Source organism: Mercenaria mercenaria, chromosome 11, assembly GCF_021730395.1.
Source record: "Mercenaria mercenaria strain notata chromosome 11, MADL_Memer_1, whole genome shotgun sequence".
Taxonomy (NCBI): Eukaryota; Metazoa; Mollusca; class Bivalvia; order Venerida; family Veneridae; genus Mercenaria; species Mercenaria mercenaria.
The window spans coordinates 52,802,955-52,825,057 of record NC_069371.1 but is presented as its reverse complement, the minus strand read 5'-3'; the positions used below and the strand labels follow the sequence as shown (position 1 = coordinate 52,825,057).

The following is a 22,103-nucleotide window of genomic DNA, read 5'->3' as shown; positions in this document are numbered from 1 at the left end:
CCATTCATGAACAATGCGGATGAATTATCAATGAACAAGCAGTTCTTATTCAACCTGTATCCACCCACACTGACCATTTACATTATATAAGATCTATCAATGATAAGGTATTCCAGCCCATGGTTACATCACAAGCTAGGTCAGGCAGAGTTCATCTTAGATATGAGGCACATTAAATTTGTATTTGTTTCTCATTAATATATATTCATAGACTGGCATTTAAACAGAAAATAAATCTACCAAAAACCCGCAACCATCAGACATTTCAAGGCTTTGATTGAAGAGTGTGACTCACCGCAGACCTTGAGCGCCTGTATAAATTACAGACTCCGGTATATACCGGATTCAAGCAGTTTGAATGAAACGTATCTTTAATGTATAATATTCTATAACCACGGTAATACTAACCATAACCTTCAGTCAGTATATTTTGCATATTATAAACTAATTTAAACTAGTAACATTATTAAATGCGTGCGGACATGCAATTATTTGAGTATTTTTGCCGTACGCTTCAATTGATAATCACTTCCGGACATGCGCAGAAGACCGCTGCAAGTCTGCGACGAGCAACAGCGGATTTTGAAATGCTGTGTCAGGACCGAAAATTTATTCTTGCATCGCTCGCCTGTAAAGGATAATGTATTGAGTCGCATGCATCTGTGCGATTGTTTACTTTAGAAATCATATCAGTATCTTGAAATCGGTAGGTTTGTATTTAATATCTCACAGAATTCATATAAATCTTGGAAGCAAGTCAACACGTTGAAAACGGTTCGTACTCACAATAACTCGAATGTAAAAATTATTATTCTTGAAATTGTGTTCCTGTTTATCGAAGTTGTATGTGATATGCAAAATCATGGTTAATGTCATGTTTGCTATAAAGAAAAATTAAACAGTCGTTTAAAAACGATGAATACATTATATACATTATTTTGCCAATAGTAGTGTTGTTTATTTATGCACCCGTTTATGGATTTATGGATATTTGTTAGATGTTGAACTTTCTGGTAATTATAAATTGTACCGGAATTATAAGGTCATCACCTATGCCGAAAACAATACATTTAGTCTTCGTGTTTTTTTCATGCAATAATAGCGAAAAGACACGTTAGTTTTTGTAAGAGATTAATGTCTGCAAAAGCACTAAGGATACGTTGGGATAATCCGGCGGGCTTCCCCAGACGTTAATGCGCACGGACCAATTATAATTCCTATATTGAATAATCACTAATCACAACTCATGATGGCTTTTTTGTTTCGGAACCACTCTAAGAGTGTAAGCAAAGTTCATTTCAATTGGAAAAGTAAATCACCTTTGCAAAAGAATGGACATTAAGACATCAAATTAAATTTTCAGCAATATTTAATTCTGATATGATGACAAATTGCTATTGCAAAAATGTGGGTACTTTCAGATTTTCCTATTAGAGAAAATACAACTTAATGTATATACAGAAGTTGGTAACCTTCAACTTTAAAACACACACACATCAACATTTTGTGTAAGATATCTTCAATTAATGTTTAATCAATATAAACTCAACCACTATAATTCAAAACAAAACGTATGGCTTTTGAATACATTGCAAATATTAGTGTTGTCCAGTCTGCAAGTGGTCAATCACCTAAATATAATTTTTAAAATATGCTAACTACTGCAAAGTTGCATTCAGAGGGAAAACAAGCAACGAATATGTCCAGTAAATAAACCCAATCCATAATCATCTGTAGCCTATCGGTAAGTAACATGGACCTGTCTTATTGTCTGTTACCATAAAAAATACGCTGTTTGTAAATCCGTAACAAACATTCTTCAAACCCTTATAACAATTTTATTGCATGCTTTTAAATTATTCATGAAACAATAACGCATTGCTGAACCGTGAATAATCATGTTATTTCAGTCACTATATCTGTATATTGTGTTTGACTGGATATAGAGCAATGTTGTCAAGACGGTAACAGCGAGGTATATAGTTGATAAACTAAAACTCGTACAAAAATCATGACGAAGACAATTGTTTCATTTATCACTTGTGTTCTTTTATATAAATTCTATGATGCATCATTCATTAGGTCACGAACTTTTGTTGCGGATACTGCCTTGAACGGATACAAGTGCCATGAGGATAATATCATTTTCTATAAAACTGGCAACGCCATTGCATGTGCAATAAATTGTATGGATGACATAGCTTGCAAGAGCATGGTGTTCTATCAAGAGACTCGCCAGTGTATTGGATGCAGTTCTTTCGAGGGAGTTAATGGACAGAACAGTTCAAAGTTTTACATACGTGGACGTAAGTGTCTAACGTTTTACTTGCTTATGGCCCGGTGGTTATGCATTTGACTGTCAATTCAGAGGTCCAGGCTTCGAATGCAGGTACAGCCACTGGAGGTTTCTGAGTTGTCAATGAGTATCTCCCATCTAACTGTGAGACCAGTACTGGTTCTTCCCAGGAAAAAAAGCTTTGTGTATATCAGGGCTGCGCCCTCGTGAAATTATTACGCCCGACGTATAACCGCCCATCGTGTACAAATAGTGATAAAGCACTATTTTCCTATAAATTATTTATTAAATGAATATGGCTGCCAGGGGGCGTGGTCATATTTCCGTATATGTATTTAGTGGAAACTTTATCTCCCTCTCAGAAACTGTTGACCCGATTAAATAATTTCACAAATTGGCCATGTGTGACCCATTACCTAAAATATTCAAATTATTTCGATTCGTCAAAAAACATGACCGCCAGTATCACCTATATGTATAATTGGAAACTTTATAAGTCTTCTCGTCAGAAACAGAAGGCAAGTTAAAAAAAGATTACAACGATATTTCTTGGGTAATTCTTCCAAAACTGTACATGCGAGCAGCATAATCCAAGTGAGCGATCTAGGGCATTATGTACCTCTTTTTTGTTTTGGGCCATTGTTAAATATCTAGCATGATCACGGTCTCTGCATATCGTTTGAGAATCAGTCCCTGTTACGAAATGGTTTAATGGACCAAAAACATGGTTCTTGGTTGTTTCAAAACTAATTGACATTTGTTTTGTTTTCTTTTAATTCAGAATAATGCCTTTTATTTTGCAGAGAGTTTCTTTACTGGCCTCATTACTGTTATACTTGAAAAATATTTAGACTTGAGATAAAACGCAATAAACCAGAGCTCCCCATGTTAGCCAAACACTTTTTTGTCTGGTTTTCAGATGAGTATATCGGATGTTACTATGACCAACCTCGTATTCTAAGCGGATCTACCGTACGTAACACATCAATGACTACACAATTTTGCCTTAACTTCTGTCTCAGCGGAGGCTATGAGTACACAATGACACAAGTAAGTAGTGTAATAATGATGAGCCTTTGAATGTGAACTTGAATCTGAGATTAGTAAGCACCAAAAGTAATCAAATCAATTTACTGGAACAAATATAATGTTAATAAAAGTTTTAAATTATAAGGTACCGACCGAGCAAAATATGAATATCAAACATTCACTAAAACAAGAAATTTTCAAGCAAATTTCAAAACAATGAAATGAAAAAGAGCTGCATTTACATTGAGCTCACAGTAGTGGGAGCGGGGTCTATTTTGCCGATAGTTTGTTAATTAGGCGAGCTATTATTGGTAGTATGCGTTTCTTTGTAGCATATTACGTTGTAAAATTCTGGTGCGGGCCCCAGCTCGCTATAAGGAATTTTGAAAGTTCTGTGTGTCGTTACTGCGCGAAAAAATGTTTCATGTTGCGTTGACATGCACACAGCTATGTCGCACATTTCGTTGTGTCATCCCGGTGTGCACGCGATCGCAACACGAAGAAAATCTTTTTTGAGTCTTAAGGTAGTTATTCACGTTCGGATCGAAATTTTGTCTACAATGGAGAATTTGATAAGACTCTGATTTTTCCAAACTTACGAATATACTTAAGAAATTCAGGAAATATAAAAATGATAGGATCGTTCTCTTGATTTTTTTTGTCGGACTGATTTGAAAAAGTTGGACCTCACGCAATGTTTCATAATGGGAGTCTGTGGTTAAATCATACTTCCATAACATTTTCGCGAATAGACATTTTCTACAATGTAGACTTTAATGAAACTTCTCACAGTTGTAAATAAACATGAAGCCTATGATGTTATAAAATATATAGGTCCGTGTGCTTATTTTTGAGATATTTGACCATGATTAAAGTGAACCGCACATTTCGCGCTAATTTTAAAACATTAGTTTGAATTATTTAACGTGTCAGATGTTTCAATATCATAATTTAACTTGAAAAAGATAGCAACGGTGTCATTGTAATTAATGTACTCACAGGTTGCCATTAATTCATAATATTATTTTCATTTCCGTACGCCGAATCCAGGCTTTATTCTACGTTTTTTTCGGATAATTACATTACGCCGTCACTGCCGGTTTATTTAACGTGCAGAAATACCTTAACGCGAGCGCCAATACGAAATTTTGTCAATGGTGTGCGCCAGCGTGAAATAAAATGTTTCTTTTTGTCGCATTAATGCGCTCGCCAAGACGACACTACGAAACTTAGAAATTTAATTATGGCGTGTTTACATGCACACCTGGATGACAAAACGAAATGCACTACATAAACTGCACGCAAACCATCACGGAATAATAAGATATCCTCAATCTATGGAAGCGTTAATTGACCCCCGAGTTGACGTGAAAATGACGGACATGTCAGGATAGATTATCTCGATATATCGTGTTATATCGTGGCATCTCGAAAATTATTAAGACGACACGCCAGAACTGATTCTTGTCTTGTTGACAAAGTTTCTACCACTGGTCATAATTTATGCTACGCTTACCTAAATTTACTCGATTGTTGACATAACTGGTGTCATACAAAATTGTTTCACACAGGAAAATAGGACGGCATGCTACATAATCAAATAGACATCATGAATATGTGAATAACGTTCTATTTTATGTTAATATACTGTGATATACCTTGTTTTCTTGTAAAATATTTACACGTCGTGAGCAGATACCTTGTATTATTTAAAGAAAATTAAGCAAAATGTCGGTAGTTTTGTATTAGCTTTGGAATTCTGCCGTTTTTGTTGGAAGCAATGGCTGCATAAAACTACGGTAATTATTTCATGCTTGTACTATTATTATTGTTGTTGTTGCTGTTGTTGTTGTTAATGTTCTTATTCTCATATTTCATTATTTATAATAATATTATTTAAGCTGTAAAGACCATAACTTTCCATTAACATTATTGCTTATGGTTTTGGCGGAAGGCGATATCATTCGCAGGATGCGACTAGTAAGGCAATGATCTTTCTTTAATTCAATGTTCTGATTTCATCAGTAAGTCTTCTGATTCCAACAGGAATGCCATCACTCTTTCAGTATTCGTTTGGCAATATCCCTAAGAAATTTCAGGCTGGTCATATCATTGACTCCGGATCCCGTAAAAATTTATTTGAAATTGTGTAATCCTGATATTTATTATTTTTATGAATAATTGTTACCGGATTTAGAAAATTCTAGACGTTTCGAATATGTGATATATTGAATATCTTGAGATACTTTTCTAGCCCAAAGTGATAAGGAAAATAAAAAAGTGCTGCTCTCGAATGAGAATTACAACTTATTTTTATTTTAAAAAAATGAAAATAAAATGTTTTGATATTTCTGTCAAGTTCTTGCAAAATGTTATGCAAAATAACCAAATTTATGTTCAAATTGCTAGTTCACGAAGGTTTTTTTGACATTGGGACTGATTTATTATGTCTCCCCCAGGAGACATATTGTTTTTGCCCTGTCCGTCCGTCTGTGCCCGCGAAATGATGGTTAAGTGACTGCATAACGGTACTTTCTCTTTGATGTCATTCATTCCATTCTGTTTATGTGACTATTTTTCTTTTTATGTCACTGTTAGAACAATAGAGAGAACAATGGGGGAGTCACATAAAGACCGTTTCGTTAGAACGCCCGTCCTTCCGTCCGTCCGTCCGTCCGTACGTCACACTTTATTTCCGAGAAATAACTGGAGAACCATTTGACCTAGAACCTTCAAACTTCATAGGGTTGTAGGGCTGATGGAGTAGACGACCCCTATTGTTTTTGGGGTCACTCCGTCAAAGGTCAATGTCACAGGAGCCTGAACATTGAAAACCATTTCCGATCAATAACTAGAGAACCATTTGACACAGAATGTTGATACTTCATAGTATGATTAGTCATGAAAAGTAGATGACCCCTATTGATTTTGGGGTCACTCTGTCAAAGGTCAAGGTCACAGGGGCCTGAACATTGAACCTTCGCAAACTAGACCACTTGACCCGATGTTCCATAGATGATGATCATGAAGATAGATGACCCTATGATTTGGTACCGCAAGGTCAAGGTCACAGGGCCTGACATGAAAACCATTTCCGATCAATAACTAGAGAACCACTTGACGCCGATTGTTGAAACTTCATAGGATGATTTGTCATGAAGAGTAGATGACCCCTATTGATTTTGGGGTCACTTCATCAAAGGTCAAGGTCAAAGGGGCCTGAACATTGAAAACCATTTCCGGTCAGTAACTTGAGAACCACTTGTCCCAGAATGTTGAAACTTAATAGGATGATTGGTCATGCAGAGTAGATGACTCCTAACGATTTTGGGGTCACTCTGTGAAAGGTCAAGGTCACAGGGGCCTGAATATTGAAAACCATTTCCGGTCAGTAACTTGAGAACCACTTGACCCAGAATGATGAAACTTCATAGGATGATTGATCATGCAGAGTAGATGACCCCTAACGATTTTAGAGTCACTCTGTTAAAGGTCAAGGCCACAGGGGCCTGAACATGGAAAACCATTTCCAATCAATAACTTGAGAACCTCTCGACCCAGAATGTTGAAACTTCATAGGATGATTGTTCATGCAGAGTAAATGACCCCTATTGGTTTTGGGGTCACTCATTTAAAGGTCAAGGTCACAGGGGCCTGAACATTGATAACCAGTTCCGATCAATAACTAGAGAACCATTTGACACAGAATGTTGATACTTCATAGTATGATTGGTCATGAAGAGTAGATGACCCCTATTGATTTTGGGGTCACTCTGTCAAAGGTCAAGGTCACAGGGGCCTGAACATTGAAAACCATTTCCGATCAATAACTAGAGAACCATTTGACCCAGAATGTTGAAACTTCATAGGATGATTGATCATGAAGAGTAGATGACCCCTGTTGATTTTGGGGTCACTCCGTCAAAGGTCAAGGTCACAGGGGCCTGAACATTGAAAACCATTTCCGATCAATAACTAGAGAACCACTTGACGCCGATTGTTGAAACTTCATAGGATGATTTGTCATGAAGAGTAGATGACCCCTATTGATTTTGGGGTCACTCCATCAAAGGTCAAGGTCAAAGGGGCCTGAACATTGAAAACCATTTCCGGTCAGTAACTTGAGAACCACTTGACCCAGAATGTTGAAACTTAATAGGATGATTGGTCATGCAGAGTAGATGACTCCTAACGATTTTGGGGTCACTCTGTGAAAGGTCAAGGTCACAGGGGCCTGAATATTGAAAACCATTTCCGGTCAGTAACTTGAGAACCACTTGACCCAGAATGATGAAACTTCATAGGATGATTGATCATGCAGAGTAGATGACCCCTAACGATTTTAGGGTCACTCTGTTAAAGGTCAAGGCCACAGGGGCCTGAACATGGAAAACCATTTCCAATCAATAACTTGAGAACCTCTCGACCCAGAATGTTGAAACTTCATAGGATGATTGTTCATGCAGAGTAAATGACCCCTATTGGTTTTGGGGTCACTCATTTAAAGCTCAAGGTCACAGGGGCCTGAACATTGATAACCAGTTCCGATCAATAACTTGAGAACCACTTGACCCAGAATGTTGAAACTTCATAAGATGATTGAACATGCAAAGTAGATGACTCCTATTGATTTTGGGGTCAGTCTATTAAAGGTCAAGGTCACAGTGGCATGTTCATGTAAAATCATTTTTTGGAAATAACTTGAGAACCACTTGACCTACAATGTTGAAACTTAATAGGATGATTGGACATGCAGAGTAGATGACCCCTATTTATTTTGAGGTCACTTGATCAAAGGTCAAGGTCACAGGAGCCTGAACAGTGACTTGAGAACCACTAGGCCAAGAGTGTTGAAATTTAGCGGGACATGCCAAGTAGATGATCCCTATTGCAGCCAACCATCAGTGTCTCTTTGACTTTCGCTCCTGACCCCTATTGACTTCTTGCCTATAGGACTTTGCATTTGGGGAGACATGCGCGTTTTTACAAAGGCATTTTCTAGTTTTCATTGCATGTGCATCGAAAAGTAATAATCACTTAACTAGCTGTATCCTGACCGCTTTGCTCAGTAGGTAGAGCGTTGGTCTACGAATCGCGGGGTCGCGAGTTCGATCCTCGGGAAGGGCGTATGTTCTCCGTGACTATTTGATAAACGACATTGTATCTTAAATCATTAGTCCTCCACCTCTGATTCATCTGGGGAAGTTGACAGTTACTTACGGAGAACAGGTTAGTACTGGTACAGAATCCAGGAACACTGGTTAGGTTACCTGCCCGCCGTTACATACTGTTAAAAAACGGCGTTAAACCCAAAACAAACAAACAAACAAACTAAATTGGTTGCCTCCTTTTTTAAAGCCATTTTCTTAAACGTCAGACTGCCATGTCGTTTTGATAATTTTTTCTGATTAAGCAAAAATAAGTGCTGAGTGGTTAGATTATTGATTCCATATTTATCAACGTGTGGCTAGGTGTTCCTTCCCCTTTTCTACCTTGCTAATATACAACGAAGTAGCTCATTATATAAAATGTAGAAAATGTATAATTATGGATATACATTGTAATCAAAAAAATCTGTTTTGTCATTTCAGTTATATGTTTGCCTGTTCTTTTGTGAAAGCTGTGTTGCCTGGTTTGGTGTCAACAAGTTCAAAGATGTGTTAGTTACTTAATATTTCCGGCTTGGATATTTACATGGAAAGTTACAGTTTAGTTTATTTTTTACACATAACATTGTGGTAACTCTTCGACATGCAAGACAAACTGTCGGGCGCCTTGGGGTGAGGAGATATAGGGCTGGTTCTACGTCACCATATGTAATAAATGAAGTTAGAAAGCTTTGCAACAGATGGCATAATATGGAGCATGTTTAAGTCATCAGACAGAGTGAAAGAATCGCAAGAAATAGCCAGGCATATATTAAGGACCATGGATACATTGATGTGATTTCAAAACGTCTGTTACACAGACCTACATATATCAAAAGTGGGCATGCATTTAGACGATCACCTAAATGTTAAAACTTTTGGAATTTCAGTGCATATGGCTATACAATGTAGGTGGAAAACTCAGGAAAAGTACTTAGGTTACGAGTATCTTAAAAAGATCTGCCAAAGATTGGCTGACTATATTAAGTCTATACTTTTAAGTTCCGAGAGTTGTTCGTGCAGTTATTGCATCAGATTTTCAAATGGCATTAAGACACTATTATGGTGATAGTATTTCGGATAGAACGAGCATTTTAAATAGACAGGAGATCCAAAAAACAAGGAAAAACACTCGCACACCACACACACTCAAACACAAAATAAACACACAAGCACAAAACAAACAAATACAGGAAAACAATGGGGCACCACCTTTGGATGGTCAGTGGCAAAACCACCACCGGGGAGTTTAAACTGATTTACCTCATTCTTACCCCACCATGTTCCAGAGTCACAAGACAGTTATCCCCGTCAGGTGAAACCCTAACATACGTAAAGGCAGCAGAAGGATACTTTTTTGCAAGTGCTCGAAAACAAACTGATTCATTTGGACAAAGAAAAGTTTGAATAGTCAAGTAACAGTGCAAAACAATGTACCTTAACTGGTTGTAGATCTATATATGTAATGCTTCTTTTAGAAATATGCAAGACTACCGTTTAGTGTCAGAATTAGTTGTCTTCCTTGAACACTATCACTAACATTGCAAGAGATGCTAACTAATATGAAATGTTAAAAATATGGTGAACAATCTAATTATAATAATTGGCTATTTTGTAGTACCACTATATGTTGTATAGTTTTTTTCTTTCACAGATGTTTTTCAAATTCACATATATGTTAGGAAAATTTGTGCTGAAAACAATGAACAAATAAAAACAATGGGTCACCAGGCTTGTTTTTGTGAAAAAAATGTTTTGAAAACACCCAATGTTGCTGAAACTGATAGCGACTTTTCAACATTTTCATGATTGTTTGCTTTTTTTATAAATACAAACCAAAGTATGCATAAAGACAGCACAATAAGGTTAAATCTTTTTACATATTCTATTATATACTTATTTCATATCATAGTCATATTTGTAATACAATATCATTATAATTATGCGTACAAATAGATGAAAATCTGGTTTCATATTCACTTTTGTGAACTTTTTTTAAAGTGGAAATATGAGCATTTTTCAAGTACAAAATCAGCTGAAATAGATGTGTGTGTAAAAAGGGTGGAGGAAATTATAGCTTTTAACCCAATAAACCAAACTCGTCCGTTACCAGTACGAAATAATAACTTTCCAAATATGACTTTTCTTATTTTGACTGGGGCAGTCTTTTTTTGAAAAGTCAAACTGCACGCAGGAGTTGTTTCCCTTCAACTATAGAAATCTCCACCTTTAGGTAAGGGAAATCACTACGTAGAAGATTGCAGAAAAGAACTATAATTTCATTTGTCCGATAACCTTATTTCTAAAGCATCAACTTCAATTATTTATGCGGCATTATCGTTAATTTAACGCATTTAAAAGTACAGCAACCGAAAATTGCTTTTATAAAACATTCCCCCCAAAAACACAGTATGTGCAGTAAGATGCGCATAATGCCACTTTAATGGAAAATACTCATAGTAAAGAACTTTATTTTTTTTTTAATTTTGAAAAAGCTGTTTCTAGAAATTTTTTCCTGTTTTCATTGTGAATAAACAATTGAATTGTTAAAATAAAAATGGAAAAAAAAGTATGGGTCACCGGGCTAAATTTTATGTTAAGGCCGCTTGAATGCAACACCTGTGCGGACGAAAAATGGCGCGAACCTGACTAAGTTGATTACATGTATATCTGCCAGAAGCTAAAAAGAAGTTTAAAAATTCTTAATTCTTTCTGTAATTGAATACTGAATAATCTGAAAGGCTATTTTGTCTTATTAATACAAAGTTAACTTAAATGTCTAACACTATATAAACAGCACTGTCTTTGTACTAACGTGCGCTGTCAAAATACAGCCACAAAAATGGCAAGATACATGTGAGGCATGATTCATGCCAATACAACATAAACCAGTATCAACATTTGATTACTGATAAAACTTATTAAAAATATTATTTTATTCAAGATTCCTCACATTTAAGATTGTCTGTAACATGTTTCAAGAAATGTTGACTTCACTTCAATTTTCCATAGATGGTGTAGGCTGCGCAGAAACATGCGCATAAAAAAACTACCGGAATTCCCTTTAAATGTGCTTTGATTTTTCTTTTAAATGTGATGCTTGAATTTTATATTGTTACATGTTGCACAAAACTGTATAAGGCAGATAAAATGAAACCACCGCTTATGACTGAACTGTTATTCAGTAAATAAACAATAGAAATTTGCTTTCTTAATTCACTGAATAGCATGTTTCAATGGAAGAATGTCAGAGAAAATGGATTCGTTCAATGTTGTTAGAGAAGAGATGCTGTTTACAATGCCTTATTGTCCCAAGTGTACAAAAAGATCGAGAAAATATGCTTGAAACGACCCTATGCCTTTTGAGCATCATTGGCCTGTCTTAGGCATCATCTGCATCCATATTTGTTGTGTGTGCCTTAAAAATTGCAGAAATTATTATAATACGATCAATTATCAATCATAAGTTGTCATTGTGAATATTAAAGGCTAGAAGAGATCTGCCCAAATACTTTAATGCTTATCTTTTTACAGATTTTATTATATAGCAGATGTATCTGATAATAAATTGAACAAATGACTGCGAAAAAAAGTTACACCAAAAACGCAAAGAACTGCTACGCGCTTCTTAGTAATATAGACCTAATGAAACTTTACGACAAATTATATCATATGGTAACTAACCATTGACATCATTAAAGGGGATATTACAATATAAAATAAATAATTCCTTTCAAAAGTTTCAAGTAAATATGGCAGCCCGTGTATGAGTAAAATAAACGCAGTTGACTCAAAATCTATACATGGTGGAGGTGTCGTTCTTGAAATGTCCACTTTCCAACAATCAGTTTTTTTATATAATTACTTTTATGGCAGATTTTAGGCCTAGGTCAAGATCAGCAGCTTTCCCACAGGTTTTACTTTTTTTCTGTATTATATTCTTCATGCCTCATTTTTTTTTACTTTCTTAGTTGCATCTTATAGTTTTAGTTTAGTTTCCCTAGTATTAGTTTGCATGTGCTTTAAAAGCCTATTATTAATAATGTGCTCCTCTCTTATTTTGTCTTAGTTTAGTTAATTTTATGTAAATATGTACTGTAAGTTGTTGTGTTTTTTATGTTTTAACTTGTTTGATTCTTTTTTCCTCGTCTGGTGTAGCTTCAGCCCGTGTGGAGTGGCCGTACCGCTGGCGTAGCCAGTCGAGGTAAAATGATATGAATGTGACCTAGGGTAGATGACAGATATGGGTGTGGTGAAGTGAATGATCCCTCCAGGCCCTTTCCCCAAATCTACACTTTTCTTTCGGTAGTTTTTTGGGACACTTACTTTGATAGGGTTTTTGTTTTACACTTGCCACAATACCCATATGTCATCTACTTATTTGTAATTAACTAAATTTTTATTTTGCTTATTTATTTTGTATCCCTCTTTTCAGCATGTATGTTTAAACTGAATTTTGCTTTGAAGGGGAGTAACAAAGTCAGTAATGTATATGTACTGTTACAGCGTTACTTCCCTTGCTCTTTTATGACTGTGCTTTTTCTTTACAACTGTTTTATTTTTTCATTTTATTTTGTTATTACTATATCATTTGTTTGCCGGGAAAGAGCTTTAAGCTAATGTTAATTGTTAATTTCATATCCGACGTTAAATAAAGTTTCTTGTATCTTGTATCTTGTATTCTTGTAACAATGTCTTCTTTTGTATGCAATGAAAATAAAATTCCTTTCGCACTTATGCTTTAGGCAAAGACATTAATAAAGCGCAACTATTACAGTATTCAAGAAAAGTGAGCCTACAAAAAAATTCTTAGTGCAAATTAGGTCTCAGTTCCGACAAAATTTATGTTCTTGGCCTGCATTCATGACTAATAATGATACATTTTAAAGCAATGACCCATATAGTATTCAAGTAAAGTAGACCGTAAACAAAAGTTTTAATTAGGAAATTCAATAGCCTGGTGGTAGACCGTCCGCTTCCAGGGCGGGAAGTCGTGGGCACGACCCCCGGCCGCGTCATACCAAAGACATAAAAAATGGTTCCTGTAGCTTCCTTGCTTAGCGGTAAGCATAAAAAGGGAAAATGGCTTCTTCTCTCATTCCATCACGAATGAGGTGTCGAGAGTGGTTTTTATAAGTTGTAGAACTTCCTTCACAATCGACCTGATATAAATTATGTATAAACATAGTACAGAAAAGGCCATAATTCTGAAAAATGTGTGCAGGAGTTATGGTTCCTGGCAAACTTAATAATGATGAGTGTGCATAGTTTAAAAGCTATTGTTCTCATTATTACAGTAGAGTAAAACATACAAAAATATTTTCGATGTTCTTAAGTATAAAAAGGGTCATAACATACTCGTATAATGACAATATATCACCGTGTGTAGTTTCAAAGCTATTGCACTCATAGTATTCAACATAATGGTACTACAGAACGCGGGGTCGTGAATACGATCCCCGGGCGTGGGGTTTATTCTGTGTAACGATTTTGGTAACAGACATTGTGTCTAAAATCATTCGTCCTGCACCTCTGATTCACTCGGAGAAGTTTAAAATTACTTTCGGAGAACAGATATATCTAATGGAGTTATTTCAAAAAGTAAATAAAGCTGAGTTACGGGTCTTTTGCAGTACAAGTCCTCCCAGTACTATCTATTAATGTTGAATTTCTATCAAGCTCTTTTAATTGTTTTTGAGATATGCTCTGCACAAATGTTTTATATGTAAATCAGATAAAGGGAGAAATTTAAATAGGTCATTAAGGTAGATTAGACTGCACTTTCTCTGTATGAAATTTAAACTTCTTCGCCTTTACAATATCCTTACAGTAGTTTAGGTAATTTTGAATTGTGCTCAAGAAAGAAGTGTAATGCCATCTTGGTCTAAGAGTGCTCACCTGAAATTCAGAGCTTAAACAGACTGGAAAGTTCAAGAGGCATTATTATGTGACAGATTACAAACATTACAAACACTATATTTTTCCTAGGTCTATAAACTGTGTGGAATTTACACACAAGTAATTGGACTAGGCCTGGGTTGTTTCCAAAGGTTCTTTAAACTAGTCATCTGCATCCTGCAATTCATAAGAAGTTGTTCAAATATATTTTCATATTTAGCTCAACTGGCCCCTTAAGGAGCATAGACCACCACTTGAACAAATGTTGGAGAAGACCGTACAATGATGCTACAGCCAAAGTTTGATAAATATCCATCAATCCGTTCATAGGGAGAAATCATTTGAGGGTATTGTTATTTTAGCTCCAGTTGCCAATAAAAAGGACAAAGCTCACTCATTAAAAAGTGGGAGAGGACCTTAAGGATGCTATGTAGTGAGTTAAATTAAAATCCATTAAGCGGTTCACGAGGAGACTTCGTTTTAAGAATTTTCTCTTTTTTAGATATTGTGTCCTCTAGAAAGGTCTTGTCATACCAATTGTAATAATTCTGGGAGATGACCCTACAGAAATACTACAGACCATGTTTGACAAAAATCCAACGAGTGGTTCGCGAGGGAATTGTCACATTTTAATGGATTCTTTGGCCTAGGATGTGTTAAGATTTGAACCAGCGTCCAGCAAAACAAAAAGCAGTAAAATCACCGTTTACTTTAATGACTTTCCGTGAATAATCTCTGTTGTATATTAATGTATAAAACCATATAAAAAATTCACGTAGGGTAATATGTGGTGTACTAATGCTTTGCAACGAGAATAACACTCTAAAAGAATCTGGATCCGGCATACAAAAGGTTGGAGATGGGAGCGTACTTATTCTTTTGTTATCTGTTTAATATCTAAAACGTACACATAAAACCTTTTTAGAAATTCACAAATTCATGTCAAAGTAATAAAAGTGATTTAAAAAATACAACCGTATCGATTTTGATTGTAGTGCATATTACTTACAATGTAACACAGTGTTTTATATGACAAAATGTAACGTGAAAATGTGTGAAATGGCAAAATTCTACAGATATATAGACAGACAGAAAGATGGACACAGTAATTACTTTTATATAAGAACAAGTTCACTTTTTCATAAGATTAGGTTAAAATCTTGTTAACGTAATAAGAAAAGGCACAATAACACAGTCTGTTTCATTTTTTTCTGTTTATGGAGATGTAATGAAATGTGCAGTTCCCCTTATGTGTCCTAGCACCCACTAGCTTAAGCGGAATTCTTTAACAGTGAAAAATGATCGAAAAGTACCGAAAATATAACAACACTACGTCCATGTACGGGGAGACTTTTATTCAACTTTTACTCTTGTTCACCTGATATATTATGATTCAAAAACAAACTTAACATTATAGATATTGCCTTATGTCCTGTAAATTAGTAGATACAAGATGTAGCCATAGTTGAATCTTTATAGCTGCTTCAACGTTATATAAAAATAAGATGTCAATAACTTAACATAGATGTTGCCTTTATATCCAATACTGTTCACAGTATAAATAAATTTCAAAGAGGCATCGGTTTCTAATATTCCAAATTCAAAAAGCATGTTAACAATTCTCCATTGTGTCCTACATTGAAAGAAGTAAACAGTTCAACTTAAAATGCTTTCCGCTCTCAAGTATCTATCTTGATTGTAATCATGTCAGAATTGCTATTATATTATCAAATACTTTCTAGTTATAAATATTTCTTACAGCTTCAATTTTACTCCCACATTTAGGGTATTTCTTCCTACATTGTTTTTAAAAATATGTAGTGTACAAAATATACAGGCGGTAAGGTCACATAGATGAAAATATCCTGAATGCTCTCTATCAAAGCAGGCTATGCACAAGTTAGGCTTATGACAAACCTGAAAACAGAAACAAGATAAAAACTAAACTGTAATTAAAATGATCCCTGTATAGCTAAATGATATCAACACATAGCTTCAACAAATATTATCATACAAAATAAATTTGGTTATAAAAATATATCATTTGCATGCCTTTAGTTGATCAAAGAAGTTAATCAAAATGATAACTACAAGTTTCATCGCAAATTATTTCAACGCTTTTTTAGCAATCTAATTATTATACTAATGAAAATGTACAAGAATTTGAAATATACCCCCATTTGACTTTGTTGTCTTTCCACAATGCTCGTTCAGTACATCATTGCCAGTCTCTCACCAATTCCTCCAGTGGTCTGAATATATAAATGACATTGTTGCAAACAAGGTTATTCTATTAAATATGTATACAAAGTTTCAATAGCTCGGTGAACTGTGCTATAAGTGAGGAGTGGGCTCTATCCCGCGCGTCGTACCAAAAAAATTGAAATTACAGCTTCCTAGAATGCACTGATCAGCATTTAAGGCTTTAACAGGCGTAAAATAAGCACAGTCAAGTATCTATTACTGAATATCTTGTTTGTTGCAAGAACTTTGTGCTGGTGTTGTTTGCGACGTTGAATAAGCTTTCATCTGTTACTGGCTGACTGTCTTTATTTCACTCCATTCAAAAGTTTTTAAAAAGTATTCATAATTCATTCAATACCTCGAGGATGCAAACACCGCATTTTCAGGCATTAACTTCAACTACAATGACTTTCACTTCTGTAGAGATATATGTACGTAATTATGATACCAATAATAAAAACACAAAGAAATCTGAAAATAACCTGTTTTACTAAATTCAGCACAAAAACCTTTACTAAATTCAGCACAAGGACCTTCCATCTCCTCCATTCTCCCGTTATGAATGCAAATGGGAAACGTCTGTAAAGGGAGGAAAAACTGATTACAGCAAGCGTAGTAAAATAGTCCAAAATGTAGTTCCTACCAGCTTGTACTGTACGTGCCGCCTGAAAGCCATGGCCGCTACCCCAGTGGGGCTTGAACCCACGACACTGAACTTAGCAGCCGACACCTTATCCTCTAGATATTCTTAATATCCGTAATTGTTATAATTATATATAGTTATAATAAAGGCCTTTGCTGTCATATCTTAGCTTTTAGGGTAAATATTTCCTTTATGACTTCTCACTCGGACTGAAGACATATTGATTATGATATTTTATCGCTGATTTCGGTAAGAAACCGTTATTTACTTTAACAGTGAAGCGAATTCAGAAGTTCATGATAAATTCAGACAGTTATGAGCACAATCCAATTCAAAAATTATATTGAAAAAAAAAGAAACAACAAAAAAAGGAGTATGCAATCAGATAAACAAGACTACAGAAGCCTATCTTGAAGAAAAATACGTGTATGGTGCCCAGTGGTCCGGTAACTGCACCCTTCAACCCCGGGTCTAAAGGTCTGACCAAAAGGAAAAGCCTCTGTCTTTTCTTATAAATACCTGTACACTTTTAGCACAAACTAATGTTTATATTTTACTCTATTCATGGTTACAAATTAATTCAATTAAAAAATCGTGAATTATTATTTTAATTTATATAATATTGTATAAACGTACCGAAATGGACACGTCCGTCTGTCTGAAACACACACGGATTCAAGAAATACTTTATGTTGCCTTTGGTGTTCGTGCAAGTTGTTGACATTTTCATCTTGTGATTTTCTCGTTTAAATTTAGGAAGCAAAAAAACAAAGAAAAATATCAAACAGGGAGTGTCACGCACCAAAAGCGCAGCCTCCTCAAAACGAACCCCCCAGCACGCAAACGCGTGCACCACACACACACACTCAAAGCTTACACATCAAGACAAAACGAACAACACACACACACACACACACACACACACACACACTCTCAAAGCCAACACATAAGGACAAGACGAACAATAAGCATACACACACGCGCGCACACAAAGTCAACACACAAGGACAAAACGAACAAACAAAGGAACACAATGGGGCACCGCCTTGGAACGGTCAGTGGCAAAAACACCACTGGGGAGCTTAAACCGGTTTATGGTGCGCACCCAACCTCACTCTTACCCCCACCATGTTTCAAAGACATGGGACAGTGTAAATAAAAGTAATCCCCTCCAGGTGAATCTCTAACACACGTAATGGAAACAAAAAGGCATGGCATGTAAAACACAAAAATGCTCGTGTATAAATATATAAAAAGCAAACCTTAAGAACCAAAAACGTATGTACTCAATGCCTTTTCAGAAGACAGAGCAACAAGAGAAACACCCTTAAGGGCCCGACGAAACAGGCCAGAAGACAAATATCAAAACAGTTCAGTCCTGGTAGGATTTAAAAACTGCTCATCATAGTGTCCTCCCCCTCTTCCGTCAGACGCAATCAAAGAGGGAAGCGTAGTGTCCAACTGTAAACGGGTTGAACACTAAACATGCGGTATGTCTCAAAACAGTTGGGTCGTAACCTCAAAACCATGTTAATCAAATGGCAAGTCGACTTATATCTAAGTAACATGATACGTTACATAATGGCATGTCGCCTTACTGCGACTACATAAAGACGTACCACATAGTAAATTTAGGTAAGCGTAGCATAAATTATGACCTGTGGTAGAAACTTTGTCAACAAGACCAGAATCAGTTCTGGCGTGACGTCTTAATAATATCCGAGATGCCACGATATTACACGATATGTCGAGATAATCTATCCTGACATGTCAGTCATTTTCACGTCAACTCGGGGGTCAATTAACGCTTCCATATCAATCAGCCTCAATACAAAATAGAGGTATTAATGGATCGCGATAATTTTATTTTAACGGTACTTGGTAAAATCCAAAAACAGGTAAAGAAGGTGTTTTATTCGATAAGTAGTGTTAATTTGTATATTGTAGTATTCTTAACTCTAGATACGATGCATTATTTCATAACTGATTTGTAGTCTAGTGGACAATGTGTCGGACCTCTATTCTTTTTATGTTTGTATGGTGTAGGTTCGAGCCTTTCTTTTTTTGTGATTATTTTTACTCATTCATAATGTTTTTAACGATCGCAACATTGGTTTCATTTTTCTTTTTTTTTTTTATTTATTTTACAATGTTAATAGATTCAATGTCTATTCTAATATGAAATCCTGTGAAAAATGTCAATAAGTACTCAGTTTAAGTGCACGATAAAATCATGATACAAATAGTTTTACCTTTATTCTTCTCCAGGTAAAAACATGTTAGAAAAGTTAGAAAAGTAACTCGTCCTGTATTCGAACCAGCACCGTAAGCTTACAAACCATACGTGTTAACCACTAGACCACGCCGCTACTTATATCGGTTTTGCGAAGTTATGATATTTGTCATAGAATGTGTACACCTGATTCCCTATTTCATTGTTATGGGTTGATCCGGTATTAGTAAATAAAGGCCACAGTTATCGCGTTTTGTTAATAAATGAATATTCAGAAAGAAATTGTATTCTATTACCAAATAATTCTAACTTAATTTGTTACGGGAAATTTGACTGGTCGAAGGAGAGCAACTGACCGGAACTTACACTTTGATAATATTCCATGGCCCATATCAGTGAAAATTATTTATAATCAATTGTTAAAACTGTCCTTTCTGTTAAAATGTTACTAAAAAGTCTCATTTTTAGTGTCATAATCACTATGACCTACTAATCACTAAAACAATAAAAGGGATAATCTACTTCATACTTCGTCTAATCTACTTCATTTTCTTTATAACTCCAGTCATGCTACCAAGTTTGAAGGTCGTTGGTCAGATGGTTCTCTAGTTATTGGACGGAAACCGTTTTCAGGGTTCAGTCCTCTGTGACATTGACCTTTGAAATACTGACCAAAAAAAACAACAACAAAAAAACAAAACACAATAAGGATCATCTACTTAATACGTCCTATCATTCTACAATGTTTGCATTTTTCGTAGTCAAGTGGTTATTGTGCGGAAACCGTTCACTCAACGGACGGACGGACCGACACGACTGACAGACGCGCGCAAAGCAATATATCCCCGCTTCTTCGAATTGGGCATAAGGCTGGTTTTCAAAATAATGAAGCAAAACTGTGACATACGGCGTACAAGACATTGGATTGCGGAAAAGAACGGTATGAAGGGGCCACATTTTCGGACAATTCAACGCCTTGGAAAGCGCACACTTTTCAAAGAACTGTTACATATCTTTGTTTTGATGCATTTGCAATAATGTCTCAGTGCTGAAAATTCTCATTACTAAGTGGAATGTAATTTTCAGCAATTGTTTATTTTCATTTTTTTTTTACAAATGGCATTCATTTTTAAACCGGAAAGCTTTTTTTAGAATATTCTAAGTACGGGACAGGAATGGTTACTAGTATGTTGATTGTTTGTATAGATATTGTTCGTTTATCAGATATCTAGTTTTGGTGATATACTCCTCAACATTAAAATGCTTTTATATTAATAAATGAAACGAGGTATTTGTCCACAAATGTCATATCTTCATTTAATTGAAGAAAAACGATAGATAAAGGCTCTTAAAATCCGAAATATGACTAAGCCCGTATAGAGGCTTTGTAAAAATAACGTCTTTCAGACACTGATATATCAAATGATTTTTTACTTAGTATTTTGATCCACCTTCTGCAATTCAATACTTCACTATTTACTGATGACAAAATGTTCAACAGTATGGTAAAGACTGCATATGTGACCATACTGCTGAAATCGCCCAGTTGCAGGCTCAGAAGAGACAGGAGAGTGAGTGTGATTATACCTGTGCTGGAGATGCGAATCAGATATGCGGGGGATTTTATATTGGCTCACTTTATCGTACAGGATTGTAAGGAAGGCAGTTTATGTTTATAAGAGTTTCAGTAATTAATTTGGAATGAGGGAGTAAGGCTCTGTCAGATATAGTGCTAGGCGCTAAATCAGGGGGCCGCTATTACAAGCCACGATCTTGTCAAGATTTGGGTATCCCTCTATGACGGCAGAGCTTTTTTTTACCTAAAATGTGGCCCTGAGTTTAGTTCAAATATTTTTTAAGGATTTCTTTACGACTGGGTTTATTTGAAAATATATTCTTCAACAAACAGAAACTGTTTTACAAAATAAGCATAACATAATTAAGAATTCTGTCTCTTTAAAACTGCATAGCTGTTACTGTGGGAGAAAACACATATGAGCCGCGCCATGAGAAAACCAACATAGTGGATTTGCGACCAGCATGGATCCAGACCAGACTGCGTTGGTCGCAAACCCACTATGTTGGTTTTCTCATGGCACGGCTCAATTATTTTCTTCGTTGTTTTGTTTTATCCTAAGCAAGGTGAAAGAATATACAATTGTATAAAACTCTAACCAGTCGTTTGTTAATGTGCCAATACCTCTTAACATTACTAAGAGTTTTGCCAAAAATAAGATCTAGATGTTCGTGGATGTTGTCATTTAAATTATATATATTATATATAAAATCTAATTCATTTTACTACCTCGCTCCATTGTAAGTAAGAAAAAAAAAAGTATACTGAATACTGAAGTGTAGTATTATCACAAAAATACTGAAGTGTAGTATTATCACAAAAATATCAAATTTTCTTCCCTCGAAACTTTTCGCTACTTAAATTTAGACATTTTATTGTATTTTAGGACTTCTAAAAATGGGCTTATTTCATAAAATGAGTAAACTTGCATGATTGTATAGCATTTGAATCTTAATTAACAGCACGTTTAATAAGTAAACGTGTATGTTTGTATACAATTTTGAAACTTAATCTAGGTCAAACTTGTATAATTGCAT

The 22,103-nt window shown here is 35.5% G+C and overlaps 1 protein-coding gene and 1 long non-coding RNA gene across 2 annotated transcripts; both read left to right on the top strand.

The window, feature by feature from the left end:
• Window positions 1-1,951: 1,951 nt before the first annotated feature.
• LOC123532741 (WSC domain-containing protein 2-like) lies at window positions 1,952-21,194 on the top strand. Its single transcript, XM_053517441.1, has 3 exons — window positions 1,952-2,306; window positions 3,216-3,346; window positions 20,992-21,194. The coding sequence occupies exons 1-3, from the start codon at window positions 2,012-2,014 to the stop codon at window positions 21,145-21,147; spliced, it is 582 nt and encodes a 193-aa protein (XP_053373416.1). The 5' UTR covers window positions 1,952-2,011; the 3' UTR covers window positions 21,148-21,194.
• Window positions 4,695-11,678, top strand: LOC128546587 (uncharacterized). The gene is made up of 2 exons (XR_008366044.1): window positions 4,695-5,124; window positions 8,917-11,678. It is a non-coding gene; the product is annotated as an uncharacterized LOC128546587 (long non-coding RNA).
• Window positions 21,195-22,103: the final 909 nt, after the last annotated feature.